The sequence below is a fragment of the Typopeltis vanoorti genome, chromosome 6 (genome assembly GCF_054136105.1).
Source record: "Typopeltis vanoorti isolate ZY-2024b chromosome 6, IOZ_Tvanoo_1.0, whole genome shotgun sequence".
Classification (NCBI taxonomy): Eukaryota; Metazoa; Arthropoda; class Arachnida; order Uropygi; family Thelyphonidae; genus Typopeltis; species Typopeltis vanoorti.
In genome coordinates, this window is record NC_143554.1 from 45,437,623 (window position 1) to 45,461,143 (window position 23,521).

The 23,521-nt window shown below is 35.7% G+C and overlaps 1 protein-coding gene across 3 annotated transcripts; it reads left to right on the top strand.

Moving 5' to 3' along the window:
- The first annotated feature begins 2,498 nt into the window (after window positions 1-2,498).
- On the top strand, window positions 2,499-22,257 carry LOC150105421 (major facilitator superfamily domain-containing protein 12-like). 3 transcript variants are annotated; one of them, XM_090394797.1, is made up of 11 exons: window positions 2,499-2,751; window positions 5,656-5,939; window positions 6,212-6,419; window positions 7,881-8,004; window positions 8,526-8,714; window positions 9,276-9,368; window positions 12,983-13,075; window positions 13,533-13,712; window positions 15,248-15,336; window positions 16,174-16,310; window positions 21,911-22,257. In XM_090394797.1, exons 1-11 carry the CDS (start codon window positions 2,729-2,731, stop codon window positions 22,015-22,017), a joined length of 1,527 nt encoding a protein of 508 aa, XP_090250923.1. In that variant the 5' UTR covers window positions 2,499-2,728; the 3' UTR covers window positions 22,018-22,257. The 3 variants fall into 3 exon arrangements, with proteins under 3 accessions (XP_090250923.1, XP_090250925.1, XP_090250924.1); XM_090394798.1 differs by lacking the exon at window positions 2,499-2,751 and adding an exon at window positions 3,978-4,204; XM_090394799.1 differs by lacking the exon at window positions 16,174-16,310.
- Window positions 22,258-23,521: the final 1,264 nt, after the last annotated feature.

Consider the following 23,521-nt stretch of genomic DNA (forward strand, 5'->3'; position numbering starts at 1 on the left):
TTCCGTAATCAACTGGACTCACAAATATGGACCTCGCTTTCCCCTGCAGGAGAAAATTCAGAGTACTAAAACCGATAAAACTATCGGTTTTAGTACTCTGCAAAGCTGATTTCGATCTCGCTTAGCATTTCCAGAAACAAACAAAAAAGACAGGAAATATTTAAGTTAACGCCAGGTATTGCTAGGACCATAACGATCCCAAATCACTGCATACCTTTCATGCCTATTTTAGGATGTTTCAATGCGTGGAAATGTAACCGCAAATCGAATCGGATCCTCTGAGCATAGGACAAAGTGCTCTTTTTCAGAATGAGTTCAACCGATTTTACACAATTTTTTTTTTCTTGGGAATGAAGAACCGTCTGCCATTATTTTCTAGTGAGGACTCATTTTTTCGGTTGCAACTTCTTGTACTTTTTGAAAACTTTCTTCTGAAAGTTCGTTAAATTGTCAGTTGCTCCATTATTAATACCGGAGTCGATACGAGTTTTCGTACTTAAAATTTAATCCTGAAAGTGTCAAATTTACTTTTAATGTCCGTAAGTTCATTCTTACTTGATATTCGGCCAACGCTCTCTCTCTCTGCGAAATGAATACACACGTTGCAAATGAAGGCGTGCTTATTCAAAATTTTAAGAGATCCTGGTGATTTTTTGAATTTTTGGGTAACAGATTTATCTCGGTGTGGTCCAAGGGTGGAGAACTTTTAATTTAACATCATACACTACTACTTACACAGTGTAGGTAAAGGATAGTTATCTTTCGCATGGGATTCTTCAAATTCCAACACCAGTCTGATTGGAGAGCGGGTGTGTGCTAACCACTCCGCCAACCAATAGGCTGCGGGTTTCGAATCACATGGATTCAAAACTAGGTCTTCTAGGTGGGAGATGAATTGCATCGCCAGGCGCGAGACCAACAACCTAATTATTGGAGGTCTCCAGAGCAGAGTTCCCGCTAACCGATCACCGTACTGATGCATTATTGGTTTGGTGGGAAGCACATAAGATTCAATGAATTTTAGTGCCATTGACTAAAAAAAGTTTCAGAATTGACAGACTTGCCAGGGAAGTCGTTCCGCATCTTCAATGCACGAAATACTTCTGTAAAACAAAACACTTTCATGTACTCCAGGAGAACTTAATGTTCCCTTAGCAAGTTCCACCTCTAGCCGCTTAGTGATAATATACGCACTGCTAGTTCGCAACGTTTTCCTTTGGATCCCAACTTATGCCACAAATTAAATTTTTTTTTTTTTTAATGTGGATGTTTTTATTTGTTAAATGCTAGCGTTATACAGCCCAAACTTCCCCTTATCGCGGTGTTATAAATATGTCAGAATCGCTATATGGCAATTTTTTTCCTATATAAATTCAGCCAAAAATTCCTCGAGCATTTAATATAAATGTATGTTTTATATTAACTTCTATACGCGGAAGTGTAGCGTCTGTCGACAGATCTGGAGACTCCTAAAGTTGCTGGTTTCCTTCTCAATGTGAGCACAGTTACGAAATTCGTATCTATTTGGTGCCGCACTTCTTTGAAGAAGTGCGACACCAAACAGGGATTTCTTTATCGATGGTAATGATGGTATTTCTCGTCCTCAGGTCCCATCTCTATTGTAGAATTCACTTTATCCCCTTCCTCCACCGTATGAGATTGGGTTACTGACCCTCACATTTCCAAATATGCTGCACTTGTTTTAGTTGAGAAACTAAACCTCAGTCCACACCACAATTCCTTGCAGGTGTTTTAGACGTGTTCAATAGCATAACGAGGATTCTTGGGAACCTCAAAATCTCTCCCATGACGCTTCCCCTTTTCAGAGTTGAAATGCTTCATCTGTGGACAAAATCTTCTGCAGGTGTCTGTCACATTGTCCAGCCGCATAAACATTGCAATCACCCCCTTTAAAAGAACAGAATATTCCCCTTGTAAGATTCCCTTTTGTAGAGAATTCGCCACAATTGTACGAAGACTTTGTAATGCTTTAAAAGTTCAAATATTCACTTTTATGCAGTGGGTCACTAACTGGGGGGGGGTTAACGCCCCTAGTTTGTAAAAAATTGTGATATGCTCAGAAATTGTTTGCCCGTTGGAGGCTTTAAAAAAAATTGACAATTTCATCGTATTCTTTGGTGAATGATGGCTTTACTTTCACCACTTTATTCCAACTGCGCATCGTAAATAAATTTTGGGTTTATGTTAAACTGCAGCTTTACGGTCAATCCACTTTCGCAACTTATCTGAAGATGATGCATTCCTGGATCTCAGTACTTTGTTCACCCATTATCTGCAAGACCCCATTTTTATTACTAATCACTGTTGCTCTACAATGTAGCCCGAACTTAAGCAAACACTGAACTTTGACACTAACTTCAGAAACGGTAACCTTGACAACGGTGTCTAGCAATGATCTCTCGTTATCAGTAGAGAACTCGGCGAACAGTACAAAAGGCCGTTCCTCTGATCTGGAAGTCACAGTTTTGTTTGCGTCTTCAGGCATGGTTTGTATTGACGACAACACAACGCAAGAAGATTTCAACTTCTGCTTTTAAGTGCTACTCTGGTGAATTCTTTCGTTCCCAGAAGTGGACGAGTCGTAGTTAAGAATAAAGAAGATTATGTGTGTCATGTGCGATGTGCTGAAAAGTGTTTTTGTGGTGAAAAGTGGTGTTTATAAACCAATTACTATAACTATATTGTGTCCTTTAGCAACGAAACTTCAATGACAAAGGAGGAAAGAAACAAGTGAGTAATGAGATTGAAAAACTTTCGGATTAAATACTGTTTACATTCCTCTATCCCTATATTAGTTGTTTAAACTGTGCTTTACGCGTTATTGTAATTATATAAAAGATAACGTCTTTCGTATGCACCTTGCACAATGCATTACTTTTGGAAGATGCGCAGAAGGCTATTTTGCGCATTTTTCAAGCAACAGGAAGCGGAAGTAGATTCAATAGATGAAAAAGTTTCATAAGATGCAACTTGAGTGATGAAGGTACAGAGAAAGTAGGACGAGATGGTTGGGGGGGGGAGGGAGGTGTCGTTGGCCTTTGTATCTCATATTACGAGTTAGTTCCATTTCACTACATTCGTTCCTGTTTCTGTCGTTCAGGTACCTAACAGGTCAACGACGATGACGTTTGCACGAGAGTGCTACATACACGAACACACACACACACACACACACCTACACCTTTATGCAAATATGAAATGCTTCCTCGGTATGCCCTTGATAACCGGGTTCGATGTTAGTAATATGAGCTCTCTCTCAATGCAAGTTTTATCATAATATATTAACGTAGCTTGATCACGTGATTCTCCAAGTTACCTGGACAACATAGCATGCTAGCTGGTGTCACAATGGCCGCCTTTCTTGTCTATTGTTATTAGGTAAGGAGAATGCTGCCTTGGGGGTAAGTTAAAAGGCTTTTACGAATGGTAAACTTTAAGTGGATGGAGTATTTAAGAAGTACAAGGGATAAATTGCTGATTTTAATATTTTAGGGGGAAGGTGGTAGAGAGAATACGAGGTATTTTACTTTAGTGTTTAAGCAATTTATCTTCATATGCTGTTAAAGTATTGCAATCCCTTTTATATTGTTTAAAAAGAGAAATTAATACAGCAAATAGTTCATTAAGTATAAAATAAAATGCATTTGTATATGAGATTAGTTCAAACACCTTATACTGGGAGACTTGGGTTTGATTCCGTATCTTAATATAATATCTTAATATATTATATTAAGATATTTTAATTTGTTGACCTTGAATTACTTTTCCTGGATTCAAGATGTCCGTTTTCCATTTCTGAATTACATTAATAAACAAAACTTATTTTTTTTTTATCTTCTGCAATGCCAGATGCATAAGCTAGACTGATAAGATAATTATCGAACATCCCCCCCCCCCCCAATGGTTGAATGCATTCGGAAGTAGTGAGAGTTATAAATGCGGTAAGTCTACAAACTCCATCCACTTAAACTAACTAGAAGGTTTTTCGAAAGTAATCTGTAAATGACAAATTTATCATTAAATTTAAAAGATTAAAACATTTACCTTTCAGTACGAGCTTGCACGTGGGAATAATCACACGCTGACAACAAACAGATGGTTTTTTCCTCCTATGATAAACTTTTTGTGTTTAATATAAAAGCGGAAGTCTGACTTTAATTATCTTTCGAATGGAACAGAAGAGGTAATTAATATGCCATCAAACATTAGTATGTTCAAGTGTTTTTCATGTAACAGTCTCATTATTATTTTTTAAGGATAAACTACTCCATAAATATGCATTTATATCCCTAAGTACGATTAACGGTTCTAAGGTAAGAAGTGCATTCTTTGTGAATTCCATCCATCAAAGGATGCAAGTCTATCGTAATTTTAGTACTGTGGGCATAGTAAGGATTAGACAATCCTTACTCTGCCCACAGTAGAGACCAACATTGTGTTTTTTCAAGCGACTTGAGGCTTCAAAATAATCCAAGTGGAAGCCTTCTACCCGCTGAAAAATATCTGTGTCAGCTGAAGGCTTTCGCAATCATCTCTGCTTACGGTGGGATTTGAACACACAGCCTACTATTTGAGAGAGGACGCACTTCCGCTCGACCATGTCAGTCTAGTTAGTTGAGCGAAAAACTTGACCGCTATAATAAAAGGTTTCAAATTCTGTGCCAGAAATTTTAAGGCTTCTTTTGCATAGTACTGAGTTAGTCGGTGTAAGAATGGACTAAGTTTTTCCTCCACACATTCCGATTTTTTTTAACAAACAAGAAAATCTGATCACAGGACTTATTCAATTAGCAAGCCACTTTTCTTTCCTTATTATATTAAGTGGTCCATGTAATCTTACTGTCTCTCCTTAGATTTATGGAAACGAAAGAACCTTCTAAGACTTATGAACTTTTCACTACTCGTACACCAGCTAAAGAGAGGGATATATGTATGTGGAATATCAAAATTAGATTATTTGGAGAATAATGTAAGATGATCGCAAACGAGAGTTTCAATCTGTCCTGTTTAAAACTGAATAAGGATGGCCACAGTTAAAATCATTCATTGCCGGGGAGGGAATGAATTTATGCCAACCCTGTTAACAATGACTAATGTTGCTTCTCCCAGGAATAAAACAAGATCCAATAATCCCCCCCCCCCTCCCCTAGGGAAGAGGTATTATTCGATCTTGCTTCGTACCTGGAAGCAGCTGAATGTAGACAAGATGGCACATCTACAGATTCATGGTTAGTATCAGATGTTAGTGCAACCTTATGTAGCAGCTCGAACTAATGAAATCCCCCTAGTGAAGAGAGCGTCAAAGATGCCTCGTCTAGAAAACGACTTCAAGTTTTTGCTTATCAGAACCTGTACAGTCGTAAACATGTCAAGTTAGGTCACAGAAGTCGTAACCAGACATGACGGTGTTCTCTGCAGCATTGAGATATTTGAATTAACCTCTGCTGTACCAGTTTTGGGGGAAACAGAAGTATCTACTCGCATTCATTTACATTCAGCACCAACTAGTAACATTTGCAAGCATCTTTTTTAGCACTACGTCTACCAATTTTCCGGATTTTTTAAAAATTAAATTTTCATTGTGAATTGTTGTTTCTGTGAGTTTTTTTTTTTTTTTTTTTTGTTCATTTTTAGCTTAGTGATGGTGGATGAAAGAGGCAAATTACCATGGAAGGAACGCCTCAGTTATGGTGTTGGGCACGTGCTCAACGATCTCACTGCTGCCATGTGGTTCAGTTATCTGATCGTTTACCTGCAGTTCGTCCTCAACTTCGACACCAAGCTAGCTGGACTGATGGTTCTCATTGGTCAAATTGCAGATGCTATCAGCACTCCTCTGTTGGGATATGAGTCCGATAACATGACTCCAGGACGCATGTGCAGGAAATATGGAAAAAGGAAATCACTTCACCTGATCGGTAAGTAATGATAAGTTTATTAATGCATATTTTTCTATTTTTTTTATTATTATAGAAAATTACCTACCATTATAGTACTAACCTTTATCGATAGATGGAGTAAGTTGTCAGCGTGCTTATTTTTCTCGTATTTTCTCTAACATTAAGAATGACTAAATAAATTTCAATATGAAAATTATATTATAAACTAGAGTAATGCATTTTTCCGGAGAGAATTTTGTGTATTCAATTCAGAGACCATGACTAATATATATCTATTTGATACATTTCAGGTACACTGTGCGTCATCTGTAGTTTTCCATTCATTTTTATCAGATGTCCCGGATGTGAATACGCCAGTCAATGGAGCCTATTTGCATTCCTGGTGCCTCTCATCGTAATATTCCAATTCGGATGGGCCGCAACACAAGTGGCCCATTTATCGTTGATCCCAGTCTTGACAACACTAGAATGTGAACGCGATCTTCTAAACATCATTCGGTAAGAATGGCTCACACGCACGTGCCATCTTTCAACTTCCTCAGCTTGTTGTATACGTTCTCATAGGAAAAGACCACATAGGTTATATGCGAAATGATAATGCGCTTCGAGGACTATCGCATAATATTCTCGCTATCAAAATTTTAGACACATTTCATGTTATCTTTTAGATAAGTTCAAATCCGTATTCCGATGTATAAAACCCGGTCGGCAGTTTTTAATTCCCTCTCATTGCTAGAAACACTTTCAAGGTCATTTGCAAACCAACTGTTATTCAATATCACCTGTTATGGATCATTTAGATCATCCAACTCCGTCGGTATTTAAGCACCCATTTTGTATATCCTGATTTCGGTTTCAGAAGCCCACAGTGATCCCGTATGAATAATAAATTTTACTATTAAACTGCTTAATTCAGTTCTAAAAGCATCTTTAAATTGCCTTCTAAAAGATAACCATTATAGTGCACGCTATACATTGTAGGTGTTTGGCCTATTTGATCAAGAAGTCCTGAACAAAAGAGACAGATGAGATCAGAATCACTTAGTATACAGCTTTCTTTATAACAACCAAAAGTAGTATAAGGTTCTGGTGAGGAGTATTACTGGTTAGACGATTATGTAAGAATATTTGAAGGTTAAGAGACAGGATCACTAAATTCTAAACCTTTTTTTCTGGATGCCTAACATTGCAAAACGGCACTGATATTAACGGTATCCGTTTGAGTTAAAGAGCACACAATTCCCAATTTTGCAATAACAAAAAAAACTAAGTCCGTTTTTAAAAGATTCAGGAGTGGACTCGAAAATAGATCGCTTTGTATTTCGGCAACTATACTTGTTACCGAAATGCAAAGAGTGGAGGCTGACTTAACAACATTGCTTAAAAAAACATGACATTTCAATACCACTTTTACTATATAAGAAACTTATATTGTTTATTAGGTAATGAAGTTAACTATATTTGGAACAGAGTGATTTGCTTCATATCAAGTTAAGTTGTTTGTGAACTTTTTTTGAATGCAGTACAAGGTTTGTTTATAGCAGTTGAGCAAGGCCTTGATCCATACGATGATGATTATGAAACAGCCTCTTTTATCGGCATGTTTGGGAAACCACAAGTTGTGCAGAAGAGCTGTTCTGTGTATGTATCACAACAATCTCTCACGTGGATGCATGGTGTGTTTGGGGGGGACGGTATTAGCTGGCGTAAACCGGTTGTTCGTAAATATTTATAATCAGTTTCCCAATGCGATTGATGGCGGGATGAATCGCAAACTTTGACCGAACGTCTATAGCAATGGGGAAAAAAAAAAAATGTCGGAACGGTGATGGAAGGCGAATACCGAAAGTGAACAAATGCTCGGAAACTCGACACAATCTTTTTATTGGGTTACAATAAAATAAAATATATTACAAAGCAATTTATTATTAAATATAATTGAATTTCGATTTCCATTAGGTACACTTCTGACGTCATCACCGATATGCTGCTGTATGTGGTGGCGTGGATCGTTTTTGACGTGTCGCTATCGTCTACAAGTGGGACAAAAGTTGTTACGCCGAAGGATGCTAAAGAATTCATGGTGAGTGTGATGGATTGCCTGCTGAAATGAGAAACGTTTCTTTCAATGTTCTAAGAAGCATATTTCGATGTTAAATTCCTACCGAAAGGCCAGCCCCATCCGCCCAAATTAGAAAATTAACAGAAATTCACCAATTTAAACATCTCAAATGGGTCTCTTTCATACCCCGTAACGCAACAAGAGAGCCGTAAAACTTTTATCCGTAGCTGTTAGTGAAACCTTTTAACTATGAAAACCCGACTTCATAGAATAGGCGAGATCGGTTAACTTTCCATAGGATTGACAAACTGTATCGAAAAACACCCAGTTGATCGACATACAGGAGTGTACTGAATAAAATGCTTATTTGAATCCTTACGTTATTACTATTTATTAATATTTAATTACTATTAGTTATTACTAAGGAATTAAGAAATTTATTACTGAGGTACGAATCGTGGTTTCCACGATTCGTACCTCAGTAATAAATTCTCTTTCTTGACAATTTCCTTTGAATTTTAAGCGACTACCCCTTGTTCCAGGTGATCGCTCTTGCAGTGACGGCATTTGGAGGAGTGTTTTCAATCGTATTCCACATCGGTGTGAAGGAGGTGCTGCCCGGTAGAGAAACATCCGCAGATAAAAGTGAATGCAGCACAAATGCGAGCACCCCGAGGGAACAAGTGCGGGTCCACTGGTCACGATGGCTACAAAACCTTCAGTTCTATCAGGTATGACATTAAAAGTCATTCAGTGTTAAAAATGTAAAGAACCATTTTATTTTTATTTTATAAACTATCGAAAATCTTTTACAAAGCAAACAGGAAACTTTTTTTAGCTCTCCAGTAAGCGAGGCGATGGTCTTCATCTACTGCGTAAAGACCTTTTGGGATATGCTCTCAGTCCTGCACTTAGCAAGAAGTTTAAAGAGCCATTTATATCTTGTCTGGCTAGAACTCAATTGCTGTGGTTCTTTTGTCTTGGTGGAGTCGTGACAACAAGCTACTAATGCGTAAATTTCAAGTATTAGATTGAAGAGTCATGGAAAGGATGAAACAAACTGTCAACAAATAATTCAAATAAATATCGCCGAAACTCTGACGAACTAAACATGCCTTATGTTAACTACTTCGATATCTTTTTTTTTTTCCAGAATTCAGTTTCGATATGTTTGTAACAGTTATTTTATAACTTCATTTAGCAGTTTTTAAGGCTAATTAAAATATTTTTATAATTTAAATTTATCTATCTTCTACATTTAAAATAGAAAAAAAATTGATGAATCTCCACAGGTGGCGTTACTGTATTCTGCAGCTCGTCTCTTTCAAAATTTCACATCTGTCTTTATTCCCTTATATCTGCAAGAGTTTCTACAAGCCAGACAGGTAAGCGTTTACATATTATTTTTAAAACACCCACTGTAAATTAAAACACTGCTATTATCACAATTCAGTTCTATCCCAAGATGCATTGCACTGACAGGGAAGATTTCGTTAGCCTGCTTGACGTGAAAAGCAGCGAATTCTAATAATTATATTTTAATGATTAATGAGACACCTTTAGCATAAAATGTTAAAGAAAACCCAGTTATGGGTTTTTCGTAGTGAGCATGCGTCCATTTATTCCGTCGTAGGTTTATCAATCGAGCAATGTCCTGAAAGGAGATCAGCGTCTTGTATCTGTTAATGGGCGTTCTTGGGCTACCTGTTGAGCGGGAAAAGAATGCCTTATCTCTGGACTCTAAGACTGAATAACAAAAGAGAAACTTTTAAGCGTATGCTGACAGACTATGACAAACGTTCCCGAGTAGTGCTTGTCAAATCGGAAACAGAAGAAATGTCAATATTTTCCTCTACCTTTTTAGCTCATAACAGTGCAGGAAGCCCTCGTGTAACGCGGATGTTCTGTTCCATAGAAATACCGCGTTATGCGAGACTAAGATCACATAGAAAAAGTAGGGTTAGGTTCCGAAATCGTTTTTTTTTTAATTATATAAACAATGACATATCCAACAAAAAAAAAATATTTCATTCAGATAATTCATGTAAGTTAAGAAAACATATAAACTACGAAACAAAATACATACTATAAACTTATAAAAATGACAAATTGTACGTAGACTTCATTGCACATAATACGTAAATGTTTTATGCACTTTATTTTGCCTATTTTAATCGTCATCACTGTCTTCAAAACGAACATTTTGTCGATGTTCTTTATTTTCGGGAGGGCGGACGTCGTCATCTCTTGGACATCATTTGTATAATTCTCATTGCATCCTTCGGCTGGTTTAGTTATCAAGAAGTCAGTAATAAGATCTTGCTTACTACTATGCTGCAATTTAAGTTCATAATATGGAGCTAAACAAATGTTCAGTTGTCTCGTGAATTTTCCCGAGCGCTCCATTGAGGGATCATTATCCGTAAAATAACTTTCCAACTTTCTTGCCAAGTCCAATCCTTCTGCTAATTTCTTTAAACTGAATTCTTTAACGGATTCATCACAATCAGAATCTTTGGCAGAACTTTCTCCGCCATTTGGTTCGACGTCATCTATTAACTGTACCAGTTCTTCCTCATTGAAATATATTTCCTCATCAATTGATTCACTAATTTCGTTTTCAATCATATCGCAAAAGTCCTCTAAGTGGCCATTACTATAAAAATAATTTTTCTACATAAAAAAAAAGCATTACATATTGTATGTAACTCAACAGAAAATAAAGTGCTCAGCTTGAGATTAACACATTTACGATTTTTAATACGCATTCCTGCAAAAAACGAAGAAAATTTTCAACAATAAACACTTTGTGCGGTAAACAATTGAGGTACATGCGTGCTAAAGGGTATTTCCACTAATGTAAATTCGCTACTTATAACTACATGCGGGATACGGGCAGACACAAATTTAACGAAGATAAAATTTGATTTTTAAATCGCGCGATGAAAAATATATGAAAAGATAAAGGGTTACTACAATTTGTAGACCGTGTTATATCGAAACCGCGTTATACGAGGGTTACCTGTAATTATTAATATCACAATGCAACACTATGGATTCCAGAGGTCGTTCTATAAATCCATCGAACTTGACTCCACCTCTTTAAACGGTTTGTATGTTTTTAGAGAGAGAGAAAATTCCGTTTCTGGATAGAAAGTTTCTACTACTTCCGTATGAGGGAAATTAACTGACCTTCAATTGAAAAAAAAAAACCCTCCCAATTCTCAATTCTTCGGTGAGTTAGGAGAATGCGAAGTCCAGCTAGAATAATGCAGAGTTCGTTTCGGATAACACGACAAATCCTCCGAACTTTCTTATTTTCCATCTTCCAGCAATGTTCAGGAGATTAAACTCGGAAAAAGCAAGTTTTTTTTTCTTCTTTCCATCCTGGATGTACGCGAAGACAGCTCTTCCGAACTTATCTTGTTCGGCTTATTTTTTTTTTTTTTTTATAGTTCATCTTTCACAATAAATTTGATTTAGACAGGGTGTTTTTATATTCTGATGTGTATCTGTACTAAGCATGATTCAATATTGTATTTTCTTTAACAAAATTGGATATTAAAATGGCTATAATTTAATCCTCATATGACATCGCAGGTATTTTAAAATAGTTGAAGATATTTTTGTTCGAATACTTTATTAGCTATTATTATTCTGCTTCTTGCAAGGTTATTAGTGATAAATACCGCCCTTATTTATTTTGTCATTAATAAAAAGAAAAACTGAATTGATGCAAGATGGATTTTTTTCAGAATCTATTTTGTTCGTCTGGTAGTCAGTCCTGTATAGGTCTGGCTTGTTTAGCTGTTCTTTTAATATCCCTGCATATATCCTGTCAAGTGAATTCAGGAGCGCTATTTCCTGTTGAGGTCATCGTTATTTATATTCCTTCAACGACTTAGAAGTTTTACCGGTAATCTAAACCTCGAAGAATTTCGCCTTTCTTTATATTTTTCTGTTATGTTGTTGTATAGTTTCACTCTTATATTTCTTCTTCTCCTTCGATTTATCGTATTTTTAGTTCTAAAATTGCCACGTCATTCTTTTTAATTTTTTTTTTCATCATCAGTGCAGAGATTCAGAAAAACTCTTACCCCATTTTTCTAAGGTTATTGTACGTACACGTGCACATTTTTTTTTTTATTTCTTTATTCATGTATTTCACTCTTTTGTTTTCTGTTGCGGCTCTGATATATCATTTTCTAGTTCTCTTGCAGGATGATTCCATCGTTCTATATGTTTCTTCTTGCTTCAATAACCCTATCAGTTTTATACTCTATTTCCATTTTTGTTGTCCTGGAATTTACTATTTCTGGTAAGTGTGTTTGCCGTCCGTTATCATTTTGATTACTCCACGTTCCATTGTTTTTTATTCAACCTTTTTTGACACAGATGATTAATACTGGGAACTTTCAATGAACCACTTTGTAGTTTTGATGGCAGACATTTTCAATTTAATCTGTTGTTTTTCAGTTCGTCTTTTGATTCGTTTGATTTTTTTTCATCCATATAACGATAAAAATTGAAATCTCGGTATACTCTTACATCTAAGATTAAATTCAGATACCTTAAGTTTGCAGTTGTGTAAGCAGTAAATGATATGTATACAAATACTTCTACAAATTTACCGATGTTTGATCTGAAAAAGATATTTTAACTGATAACAACTCTTGGATCTGAAAAATGTCATAACATTAGGATATTCATCTGTTGAAATCCAATTTGTGATTTTCATTAGCCAAATTCCTTTTAATTATTTCAGTTTTATTTTTTGAAGAGCTATAAAAACAAACTATTAGCACTTGAAATGATTTTGCAAAACTAATCAACGAACCAGTTTCAGAACAAGAAATAAGAACCACTGTCTGCTATAATCCAAGGCATTACACTTATTTAATTCTTTCGTATTCCGAACAGTGTAAGCAGGGATCATTGTATTTTGTTTAAGATTGTGTAAGCAGGTATTAGATGCATTCAAGTTACTTTATTTTTTTAGGATTTCCTGGCAAAGTTACCGTTGATTATAAATTTAAGTGGGTTTGGTGCCTCCTGTGTCCTTCCCCAGTTGTACAAAGTTCCAGGAAAAAAGGTAAGAGATTGTTTTCTATGAAGAATTATCTCGTGGATAATTTAACTATTAACATTATGGACTATGAGGAAAAAAATACGAAAATAGAGTTGAATAAGGCTTTTAACAGCAATCTAAAATTCAAGGAATCTCTTAAGTCATCTTTAAGGTTCTCTGAGCACAAGACGATTGTATATAAGGTACGCATCCGTTTTACTATAATGTAAATTAGTGGATACGATTGGTATCCATGGCAACGTAGTATACTCTACTTAAAAGCCTGCTAACAATATGACACTGCGTGCATAGAACCAAAGTGTTCGTGTCACGCAAGATGCAATATCATCTATGCTACTGAAGTATCAATTGACATACTTCAACAGCAGTTAATATAATTCGGTCCTGTTAATGACTATTATTATTCGAAACCTTTTCTCGCATAAGTTTTACTTCCCATCTTTTTCTTAATTTTCATCAGGTAACCACCATCGTTGGAGCCGTAATTGGTATAGGAGCTTGTGCTTGGATATATGTCGGTACCGGACCAACTTATTGTTCTCGTGATATCTACGGCATGGCTGCATTGATAGGAGTATCAGTGTCTGTCCTTCTCGTCGGTTCGATGTCCTTCATTTCAGATCTGATTGGAAAGAGTAGTGTAAGAATCTAATTTTTCAAATCTACTTTTCTATTAGCGTTTTATGTTGTTGTTGAATATATTCTCCTGATGGTAAACACATTTATTGTAGCCTAAGACCATTAAATACACGAGGATTTCATGGTCACTAGAATCGAGAACAAAAGAAAGGAAAAAAAATACAGTGAAGATCAATACAATTTTTAAAAACAATCTCGTGATTCGTAAAACACATCTTGACACGATTTGTGTGCACTCATGTTTTAGACCAACGCAAAGGAAACGGAGGCGGGCGAGAAGTCAGTGATGTGTTGGGTCTAGCGATCTATAATTGCATGCGTTTCCACCCAGACTGTTTATGCACAGTGACAAACAATTATATTTGAATGTAAGGAGACTCGATATACAGGGTGTATCAAAATTCCACGTACAAATTTTAAGGGGAGGTAGAGAACATCAAAATCAACCATATTCGCGTAGGAAAGCATGACCGGAAAACTCCATCCGAAAGTGATAGGTAGCGCTGTTCGCCAACGCTCCAGGTGAGCTATAGGGGCTTCCTCATTCATGCTTTCGCGTCGTACGAAGAACATGCGTCGTTTTACGAACGCTGAGATTACAGACATGCACCTCGTTTACCCTATAATGCATCCAACTACTATTGAACTGTTCAATTGCGCCTAATAAAGTTTTTTACACTACTTACTGCCTTGTGTTATTTCTGTATACAGGGTGGTTCAAAATTCCACATACAAACTTTGAGGGGAAAGCAGAGAACATCAAAATCAAAGTTTGTATGTGGAATTTTGAACCACCCTGTATATTTGAGATATATCTTGCCAGTAAGTTGTCTCCCTGGTTGACTAAGTGGATTCGAATCCCATTATAGATATAGTGTTATAAATGTGCGATTATTTTAAGTAGTAGATGATTTTAACCACCCGATGTGAGACTACCACACTACTTATTGGAGGTGATCGAGCTCCGCACTGCTGGAGATGCTCGATGGAAGTTCCAGCCTCTCTGAAAAATGTGTATGGATACTTTGTTGGCGTCAGCACAGTTACCACTGGGGCAGACACTGTAAAAATTGGTTAAAAAAAAAAAATAGACATCACGTTACTTAATCCGCCCATAGTACATAAGAGGGAAAGTGCATTGTTCTCGTCAACTGAACTATCGCAGCTCACTCTGACTTTTGTATTAATGAGAAACAAAAGTGAGATAATGATAAAATATATTGTAGTAACTAAAGAACAACTACCGTAGCATGCGTTTAAGTGATTTCGACGTGTTCATTTTACGCTGTCAAAGCAATTATTACACACACTGATCGACAAACTTGTCAGACGTATGTGGCATATTAAACAGAGTCGGAATTTTTGCTGACCTAAGTGCCTTCACTACGTGCACTGTGGGTTATATTACTCTCAATTTACCAGAAAAAAGGGAGGAAGAACTAAATTAGAAATTTGTAGATGCAAAATTTATATTAAACAAAATGAAATCATTTCTATAAAAACAATTACGACAATGAATTTTTTTTTTTTTTGCAGGAAAGCGGAGCGTTTGTGTATGGATCTATGAGCTTCTTTGATAAACTGTCTAATGGCCTGGGCATCTTGCTCGTGCAACACCTTCATTCGTATGTATATACCTTTTGACTCTACATAGAACGTATTAATCTGAAATGCATATGAATATATCAATAGAACATTTTGCCTTAAGCGTCCGTTTCTCTGTCAACACGACACCCGTTTCGTCAGAGCGGATGGTTATCGATTGAGATTAAGAAATAAAATGGTTTCAAATAAAAAAGAAAAGTTAAAACAACACACAGAGAAAGGCATTGTAAACGTGCGTATTTATCGATTTAGTTTCTCTGCCGACTTCTTTTTTAAATAAAGATTTTAGCGTAGAAAATGTTTGTCCTTGTAAAGTGTCTTGCACACGCACTCTAGTGTTGAAAAATGCAACTAGAGAAGTCCGTTAGGAAAGAAATAAAAACTCAGTAATTTATCCTTTGACACAAGGACGTATGTAGATGATGTGTTTCTAAATCAGCCTTGTTTGGCTTTTCTTAGAAATTCGTTTAAAAAAAAAAAAAAAGGATTTTCCGTTACATGAGCCTCAGGAAGGAAACAAAGCACAGTATCGCCTTTCCGAATGGCATAATGTCGACATCTTCACGAAACTGTATTGAATAGTTGATATTTACAGAACTTTTCGCGATGACTGTTTGCATAATTACCCCGCAGCTTTTCTTTGTGCTGCAATGCACTTTCCGATCAACTTCACCTTCTCAAGCTTTGTTTACGCATGCGCAAACGGTTTTCAGCGAATTTTATCTCTTTAGAAAATTGGCGCAAACGGTTTTCGGTCTCCTCGAGGATTTGTTCAATCATTGAAATGAATCCTTTCTTATTTCTATTTTTAGCATTAAAGCTTGGGAAAATTGACTTTGTGTTTTACTTTTCTTCAGAGGAAGTTGCGGAGAGTGTAACTGGTACTATCGTGACGTCATGGCCTTCGGCGCAGGAGGAATCGCAACTTTTTGTGGGATTTGGCTGCTAACGTTTTTCCCCAAGTCGCTCTGCAGTCAACAGGAACCTTCCACATGTAAGAATAAAGTGTCGAACTAAATTATTTCTGCATGTAAAATAGATGTAGTAATATTAATGTAAATAAAATAATGACACGACATTACAGAATAAAAATATTTTCGGCAAAACCTGATTTGATGTTGGATCCAGTTATTTTCGTAGTCTCATTTCTCTTAAATAAACCCGACATGTTTCATGCTACTTTTCTGAAAATAATCTGAGGGGTTTAAAATGTATTTAAAAGGATAAATGCCGTACACGTTTTGAAGGATAACTTCAAAGTTTCGATTAAATTGGGGTCTCGATGAATTTACTTTTCCTGGACAATCAGTAAAAGTCATCCGGTGATTTGATGGGTAAGTAAGATGAGATAAAAAAAAAAAATTCCTTTTTCTTTATGTTCAGCAGTCTTTTCAGCGAAGTACAGGTAACCCTCGTATAACGCGGATGTTAGGTTCCGCAGAAATGTCGCGTTATGCGAGTCTCAGATCACATAGAAAAAGTAGGGTTATGTTCCAAAATCGTTTTTTTTTAAATTATATAAACAACAATGACATACCCAACAAAAATATATTTTTATTTAATTCAGGTAAGTTAAGAAAACATGTAAACTATGAAACAAATACATGTATAAAATTATAAAAATTACAAATGGTACTTAAACTTCATTGCACGTAATGCATAAATGTTTTAGGTAAAATAAAATAAGCTGCATATTTGAATCTTTCATAGCACGAGGATTTCAGGATTGGTTAATAAACACTGGTTTTGTCATGTAATCACCTGATGCATTGCTACAAAACAGTGGAGTAATTCTGTCTTTGGAAACTTTGAATCCAGGAGCTGATCTTTCATTTTTCGAAATATAGGTGCGGTTTGCACTTTTTCCAATATAACCCGGATTCATCCGCATCGAACAGCTGGTCTGCATCATAAATGTTTATAAACTTTGAGAGTTTTTTTGTTTAATAAGATTTCGATCCATAGGAATTTTCTTTTAGGTGCAATCTTCTATCAAAATCATTAGAGAATTTCTCCATTTTTCCATTAGAATATCGCGTGCACGAGCTTTGCACTTATCGTTCACCCAGCAATAAACACTTTCTCGGATTTTATGTTCATTTGGTTTGATTGTTCGAATTGTTGATTCATTTAAATTCAAAGTCTCTGCAAAAGCTGCTGATTTTTCTCCATTTTTCAACCGATCCAAGATTTTGGATATTTTTCTTCGAGAGAAATTAATTTTGTGTTCAATGTTGGTTTTTCCCTTTCGTTGCAGTTTGTGGCCATTACTATAAAAATTTTTTTTTACACAAAAAAGCAAGCATTACATATTAATTATGTATGTAACTCGCCAGAAAATAAAGTGCTTAACACACTTATGATTTTTAATGCACTTTCCTGGCAGAAATGAGGACAATTTTCAACAATAAACGTTTTATACGGTAAACAATTGAGGTACATGCGTGCTAAAGGGTATTTCCCCTAATATAAATTCGCTACTTATAATTACATGCGGGATACGGGCAGACACAAATTTAACGAAGATAAAATTTGATTTTTAAATCGCGCGGTGAAAAACATATGAAAAGATAAAGGGTTACTACAATTTCTAGACCGTGTTTTTGTCGAAACCGTGTTGTATAAGTACCGTGTTCAACAAGGGTTAACATTTTAGACCGCGTTATACGAGAGTTACCTGTATTTGCTTTTTTAGTTCATCGTATTGCACTTCGTGGAATATTGTGCTTTACAGTAGCTGCATTTTTTTTTAATTAACAGCTCATTTATCGTTTTAGATTCGATTCAGCAGAAGTTTATTTCACTGTGACCGCAGTCACAACCTGTTAATACAATAGTTTGGTGTATATACACAAAGTCGCTTCCTCCAATGCCGCCAAAGACCACCAAAGCAGGTAAAAAGGTCATTGTTCAACAAGATAGTGGTGGCAGTACATGTATACAACGAATGTGCAAAAAATATTTTAATTCTTCCAACAAAAATTCGAGTGAATTGTGCTGTAATCCTTGCACTGCTTCTACTGCCCTCTAGACTGACCCACCGTACAATGTCTGCGATGTTTCCTTTTAGTCGCGGGTCTTCTGATGACGGTGTTGACTTCATACTATTCGAATGTGCTAGATTTTTCACTGAATAAATAGTAAATGTTATTAAATTTATTTAATAACATTTGAGAAACATTAAATAAGCCATATGATTTTATACTATTCAATTTATAGAACCAAAATGCATCCAATAGATTTCAATTTATTGAAATCTATTGGATGCATTTAGCGCTTTCGCAATCTTCATACAATATTCATAAAGGTCCCGGATCATCCTTAAATATTATTTAGGTTTGGGATTTATGATCCCAAAAGCATGCCACAAATGTATCAATTTCCAGAAACAGTAAAACCTTTATAAACAGACGAGTATTATTATAAAAAGATATTATATATCTATTCATTTATTGTTATTTACACTATTATTATTTTTACAATTTTATATGAATCTGTATTTTATTTTTCGGAAATTCAATAGCTGCAAATAATATTCATACTTCCAAATCGTAACTTCTTCAAGTGTCATCCCCTAGGAGGAGGTTGACAACCATGTCACAGAACATTTTTTTCTTTCTTTTGCTTCTCTGGAACATTTATGGTAATTCAAGCCAGTCCAGTTCAGTCCTTCAAACTGCATTCTCCTGGGTCTACCTCTCCCCTCTTCTATCCAGTTTCCCTTCTAATATTAATTTCTGAATTGCTTCTTGTCTAGTTAGATGGCCAAAATATTTAAGTTCATCATCAAATTCCTGCCATGTACCCTCAAGGGGTGTACAGGATATGATAGTACTACATGAAAAAAATTAAATCATTATTAATTTCCTATCTACAATTTTCCTCCAACTCAGTCTGTTACTTGTCAAGACTCCAACATTATCAGATCTTATATTTCTATCATCTAAGGCACTTTGTACCATATCAATCCACCTATATCTTGGGCTTCTTCTGGGTCGTTTTGCTGCCAACCTGGCAGAGAACACTTGTTTTGCTAATCTTTCCTCTCTCATTCTTCTTAAGTGACCATACCACCTGAGATTAGCTCCGCTAACGCATTCCTGGATGCTGACAATGTTCTTTCCTAATATCCTCGTTTTTAATATGATATTGCCATTGATGGCATCTGTTCATGTCTCTAATCTTTCTCAGGACTCTCATATCTGCGGTCTCTAGTCTTTGGTCAAGTGTTTTACTTCTGACCCAGCTCTCAGATCAATAAGTTAAAGTAGGTTTGAACACTGTCTTGTATACAACTAATTTAGTGGTCCGACTAATTTCTCTCTTATTCCATATGAATTTATTCAATTGACTTCTTAACATACCAGCTTTGCTGATTCTGTTGTCTATTTTTATATTTAATTTACCATCTTCAGTAAAAATCGCGCCTAAGTAGCTGAAATGTTTTACTTGTTCCACAGGTTCTCTATTCACAACACAGTTGACATTTTCAACAATTCTACCTAGTTTCATTCTCTTCTTATTACTGACCTTCATACCATATCTATAACAACAGCTATTCAATTTAGTCAGAGAATCTTGCCCACTTGTAGCGGATTTATTTAGAAGTATAACATCATCCACATAAAGCAAAGAGCTGACATCAACATCTCCAATTTTGATATCAAGTTTAATACCACATTCCTTCATAATGTGATCCATATAGATAATGAATAACAGAGGGGATAATGCACATCCTTGTCTCACACCAGATTTAACATTAAACCATCTTCCTGTACTTTCTTCAATTCTAACTGCTGACTTACAACTCAAATAAAGAATAAGTATTGCTTGACATAATGCCCCATTGACACCATATAACTGAAGCGTATTGAATAGCTTCTCTCTTGGCACCTTATCATATGCCTTTTTCCAGATCAACAAAACTTAAATACAGATCTTTGTTATATTCCCATGCTTTCTCGACTATTTGTCGTAAAGTGAAGATCTGATCCTGACAGCATCTATTTGGCCTGAATCCAACTTGTTCTTCACCAAGCTTTTCCACAATTCTTCTCAACCGTTTCTCAAGTATACTTGCATAAATCTTGCCAGGAACACTTAGTATTGAAATACCTCTGTAATTCTCACATTCAGTTTTATTTCCCTTTTTATATATGGGTACTATGAGAGCTCTACTCCAAACATCGGGAATTCGTCCCTCTGTCCAGGCTTTCTGAACTATGCAGTGCAGCAACTGTAAGACTCTTATACCTCTATACTAAAGCATTTCTGGTCAAATATCATCTACTCCTGCTGTCTTTCCACATTTCAAGCCTTTGATGGCTTTTTCTACTTCAAGTATGGATATGTATTCCTGACTGCATGCCTGGTCAGTGTTTTTTACCACTGTGCTGTCATCACTGCTTGTTTCATTTAGCAGTTTTTCAAAGTAATTACTCCATACTTCATGGATATATTTTTCTCCCGTTTTCATGTCACCTTTATCATCTCTAACTCCTTTTACAGCACTCTTTGCTCCATTCCTAAGCTTCTTCAACAACCTCCAGAATATTTTGCCACCTTCTTGATATTTATTTTCTATATTTTTGCCAAAGTCCTCCCATGACTTTTGTTTAGCTAGTTTTACAGTGTTTCGCTTTCTTGCATTTGTCTCTGTATTCTCTAAGAGCACAAGCTGACTTATTTGACAGGAACTTTTGATATGCTTGCCTCTTTAACTTCCTATGTCCACCAGGGAATTCTGATTTTTTTATCCTTGCAGACAACCTCACCACATGCCTCTCTGGCAGAATCAATGTTTTCTTCAGAGTTTGCCACTGAATCTCCAAGGTTTGGTTGCTGTTCTCAAACTCTTTCATTTTTTTTTCCCGATAATCTTTGTGTATTTTAGTCTACACTTCCCATCTGAGAGCTGCTCAACTTTTATTCGCTTTAAAACTTTCTTACATGTCATTCTTTTCAATATGAAATTCAATTTTATCCTGCTCAAGACTAAATGGTGATGGCTTCCAATTTTAAATCCTCTGTACGCTCTGGTGTCCTGCACCAGGGAGAAAACATCACTATCTACAATAACATAGTGAAATGAGACTTTTCTTATGCCGCTCCATGTGAATTTCTGCACATTTTTATGTTGGAACATGATGTTAGTAATAACCAGTCCATGTCCTTAAGTTTTCTTTAAGTTTTCATTCTTTAATTATTTTCATTAATGTTCTTTTCATTTTTCCGTCCACGGTATTTTCAACATGCTTCTGATGGTCCATTTCGAAAGCTTCTAATCGTAACTTCAAATCAGATTTTGTAGTACTTTTGAAAATAATTTTTGAGTTGACATCATTCAGCAGAATGGTTTCGTTACCAAATTTATTTTTTGGACTTTCCCCCACTCCAATAATCCCTAATAAATGAAATTATTGGTTATCTAAATGCAAAAACAGACCCCCCCCCCCAAACCAGACGGAAATCTGCTGTTCAAACACCTCGGCAATTCTATTTTTCCGTACTTATTTGAAATTTAAATACCAGAATTATAAAAACTTACCGCGTTCAATACAGTATGATAATCGTCTTTTTTTTTTCTATTTGCAGCATCTTCTGACTCCTCCTTGCTTTCATCTTCCGAGAAAATGGACACGGTCCTCTTCCTAGATGACCACACACCACTTTTCAATTTAGAGGACAAACAGGTTAAATGAAGTCTCCCCTCAAGAAGAATGCAGGAGGGAAATAAGCTCTTCTTTCCATCCGAGGAAGAGAAAGAATTTATTTTCAGCTCAAGATCGTGAGTTGGAATTTCAGACGAAGAATTTCTTTTTCTGTATGAATGTCTAACTTCATATGCTGTCGTATAAATCATAAGAAACAGTAGAGATTAAAATAGAGAGAGAGAAAATGTATTATATTTATAACTGGCAATCCATTTTATATATGTAGTAATTTTTTATTATTAAATATGCAAATGACCTTTGTCTTTCGATTTTTTCATCGCTGCATGCACATCCCTAGAAAAGTTGAATACAATCTGAGATATGAGAAATATTTTAAGGGCTTTTTAACAGAATGTTACTTATCCGGTTCTCTTAGGAGGTGGTAAGAAAATCAACACTGAGAAAATCACTTCTAGACAATTATATGTCGCTCATATCCGTTTCTCAACACAATTTGCTATTCAGATTTCTAAATCTGTCGTTGCTAAGCAGTATAAGGTAGAAGGAACATGACACCATTAATTTCTCTTCGTCTCCCACTTACAAACAGCTTCCATTCATCATTATTATGGTAGTAATCAACTTCACTGAACTTTGCGAAACAGCCCGTACTCAAATATAGCAATGGAAACAACTGCTTGCGTTTTCTCAGCACAATAACAAGCCAATCAATGATACCGTAAATGCCACGATGGAACAGTTTCATACATGATCGAAAAACAAAATACTTTTTCTTTAAGGTTCTTGCTATAGATGATTGTAATGGAGAAGGAAGTGTGAAAAACTTCTGTTTAAAGAAATCATCAAAACCGAAGTACTTTAATTTAATTCGGTTATTTTAATTTAAAAAAAAGAAGAGTATTGTCAGATATCTTCCGATCATTAACTAGAAGAATCCCGTCACGTATTTCGCTTTCATACAAACATATAAAAACCTGAACATCGGTGAAAGTGCTTGCATTCTGTTTTTAAAATGTAAAGCAGTTTTCCGAATCCTTTGTCATGAAGATTCGCTGACGTAGAAAGTTCTTTTATTGCACAATCGACAAGATGAGCGGCGAGCATTGTTTTTCGACGAGTGTCGCGTCGCATTGATTACAGAGATGGCAGCAACAAAAGCAGCAACTACCACATTCGGGTGCACTCGATTTAAGTAACTAAGAAATTATGGGTATTATTTCTAAATAGAAATAATTAAATAGTCCAATAATTGTTAATTTTAATATTCTATAAGCAGAGGCTTAAAATATTAACAGCTGGAATATGACAAAAATTTAGGCAATTCAATAATCAACATTCTTTTATAATTCGATAAACACAAATCTTTATAAAATCACAGGTTCGAAAAATCGGCACTTTTCAAAAAGGAATATTTTTCCATAAGTGTTGATGAAATGTAATTCGGCTGATTTTCATTATTCTTAGTAAAATGGCAAAAAATGTGATTGTACAACAATGCTAGAGCTCGATCATTGTCATACTTTCATTAAAG

What these genes read in the sequence shown, in the direction of transcription:
- LOC150105421 (XM_090394797.1), top strand. Translation starts at nt 2,729, where the DNA reads ATGACAAAGGAGGAAAGAAACAA. An exon ending in GATCTTCTAAACATCATTCG is followed by an intron (nt 6,420 to 7,880) that starts GTAAGAATGGCT and finishes GATTTCCATTAG; the next exon opens with GTACACTTCTGACGTCATCA. An exon ending in CTCGTGCAACACCTTCATTC is followed by an intron (nt 15,337 to 16,173) that starts GTATGTATATAC and finishes ACTTTTCTTCAG; the next exon opens with AGGAAGTTGCGGAGAGTGTA.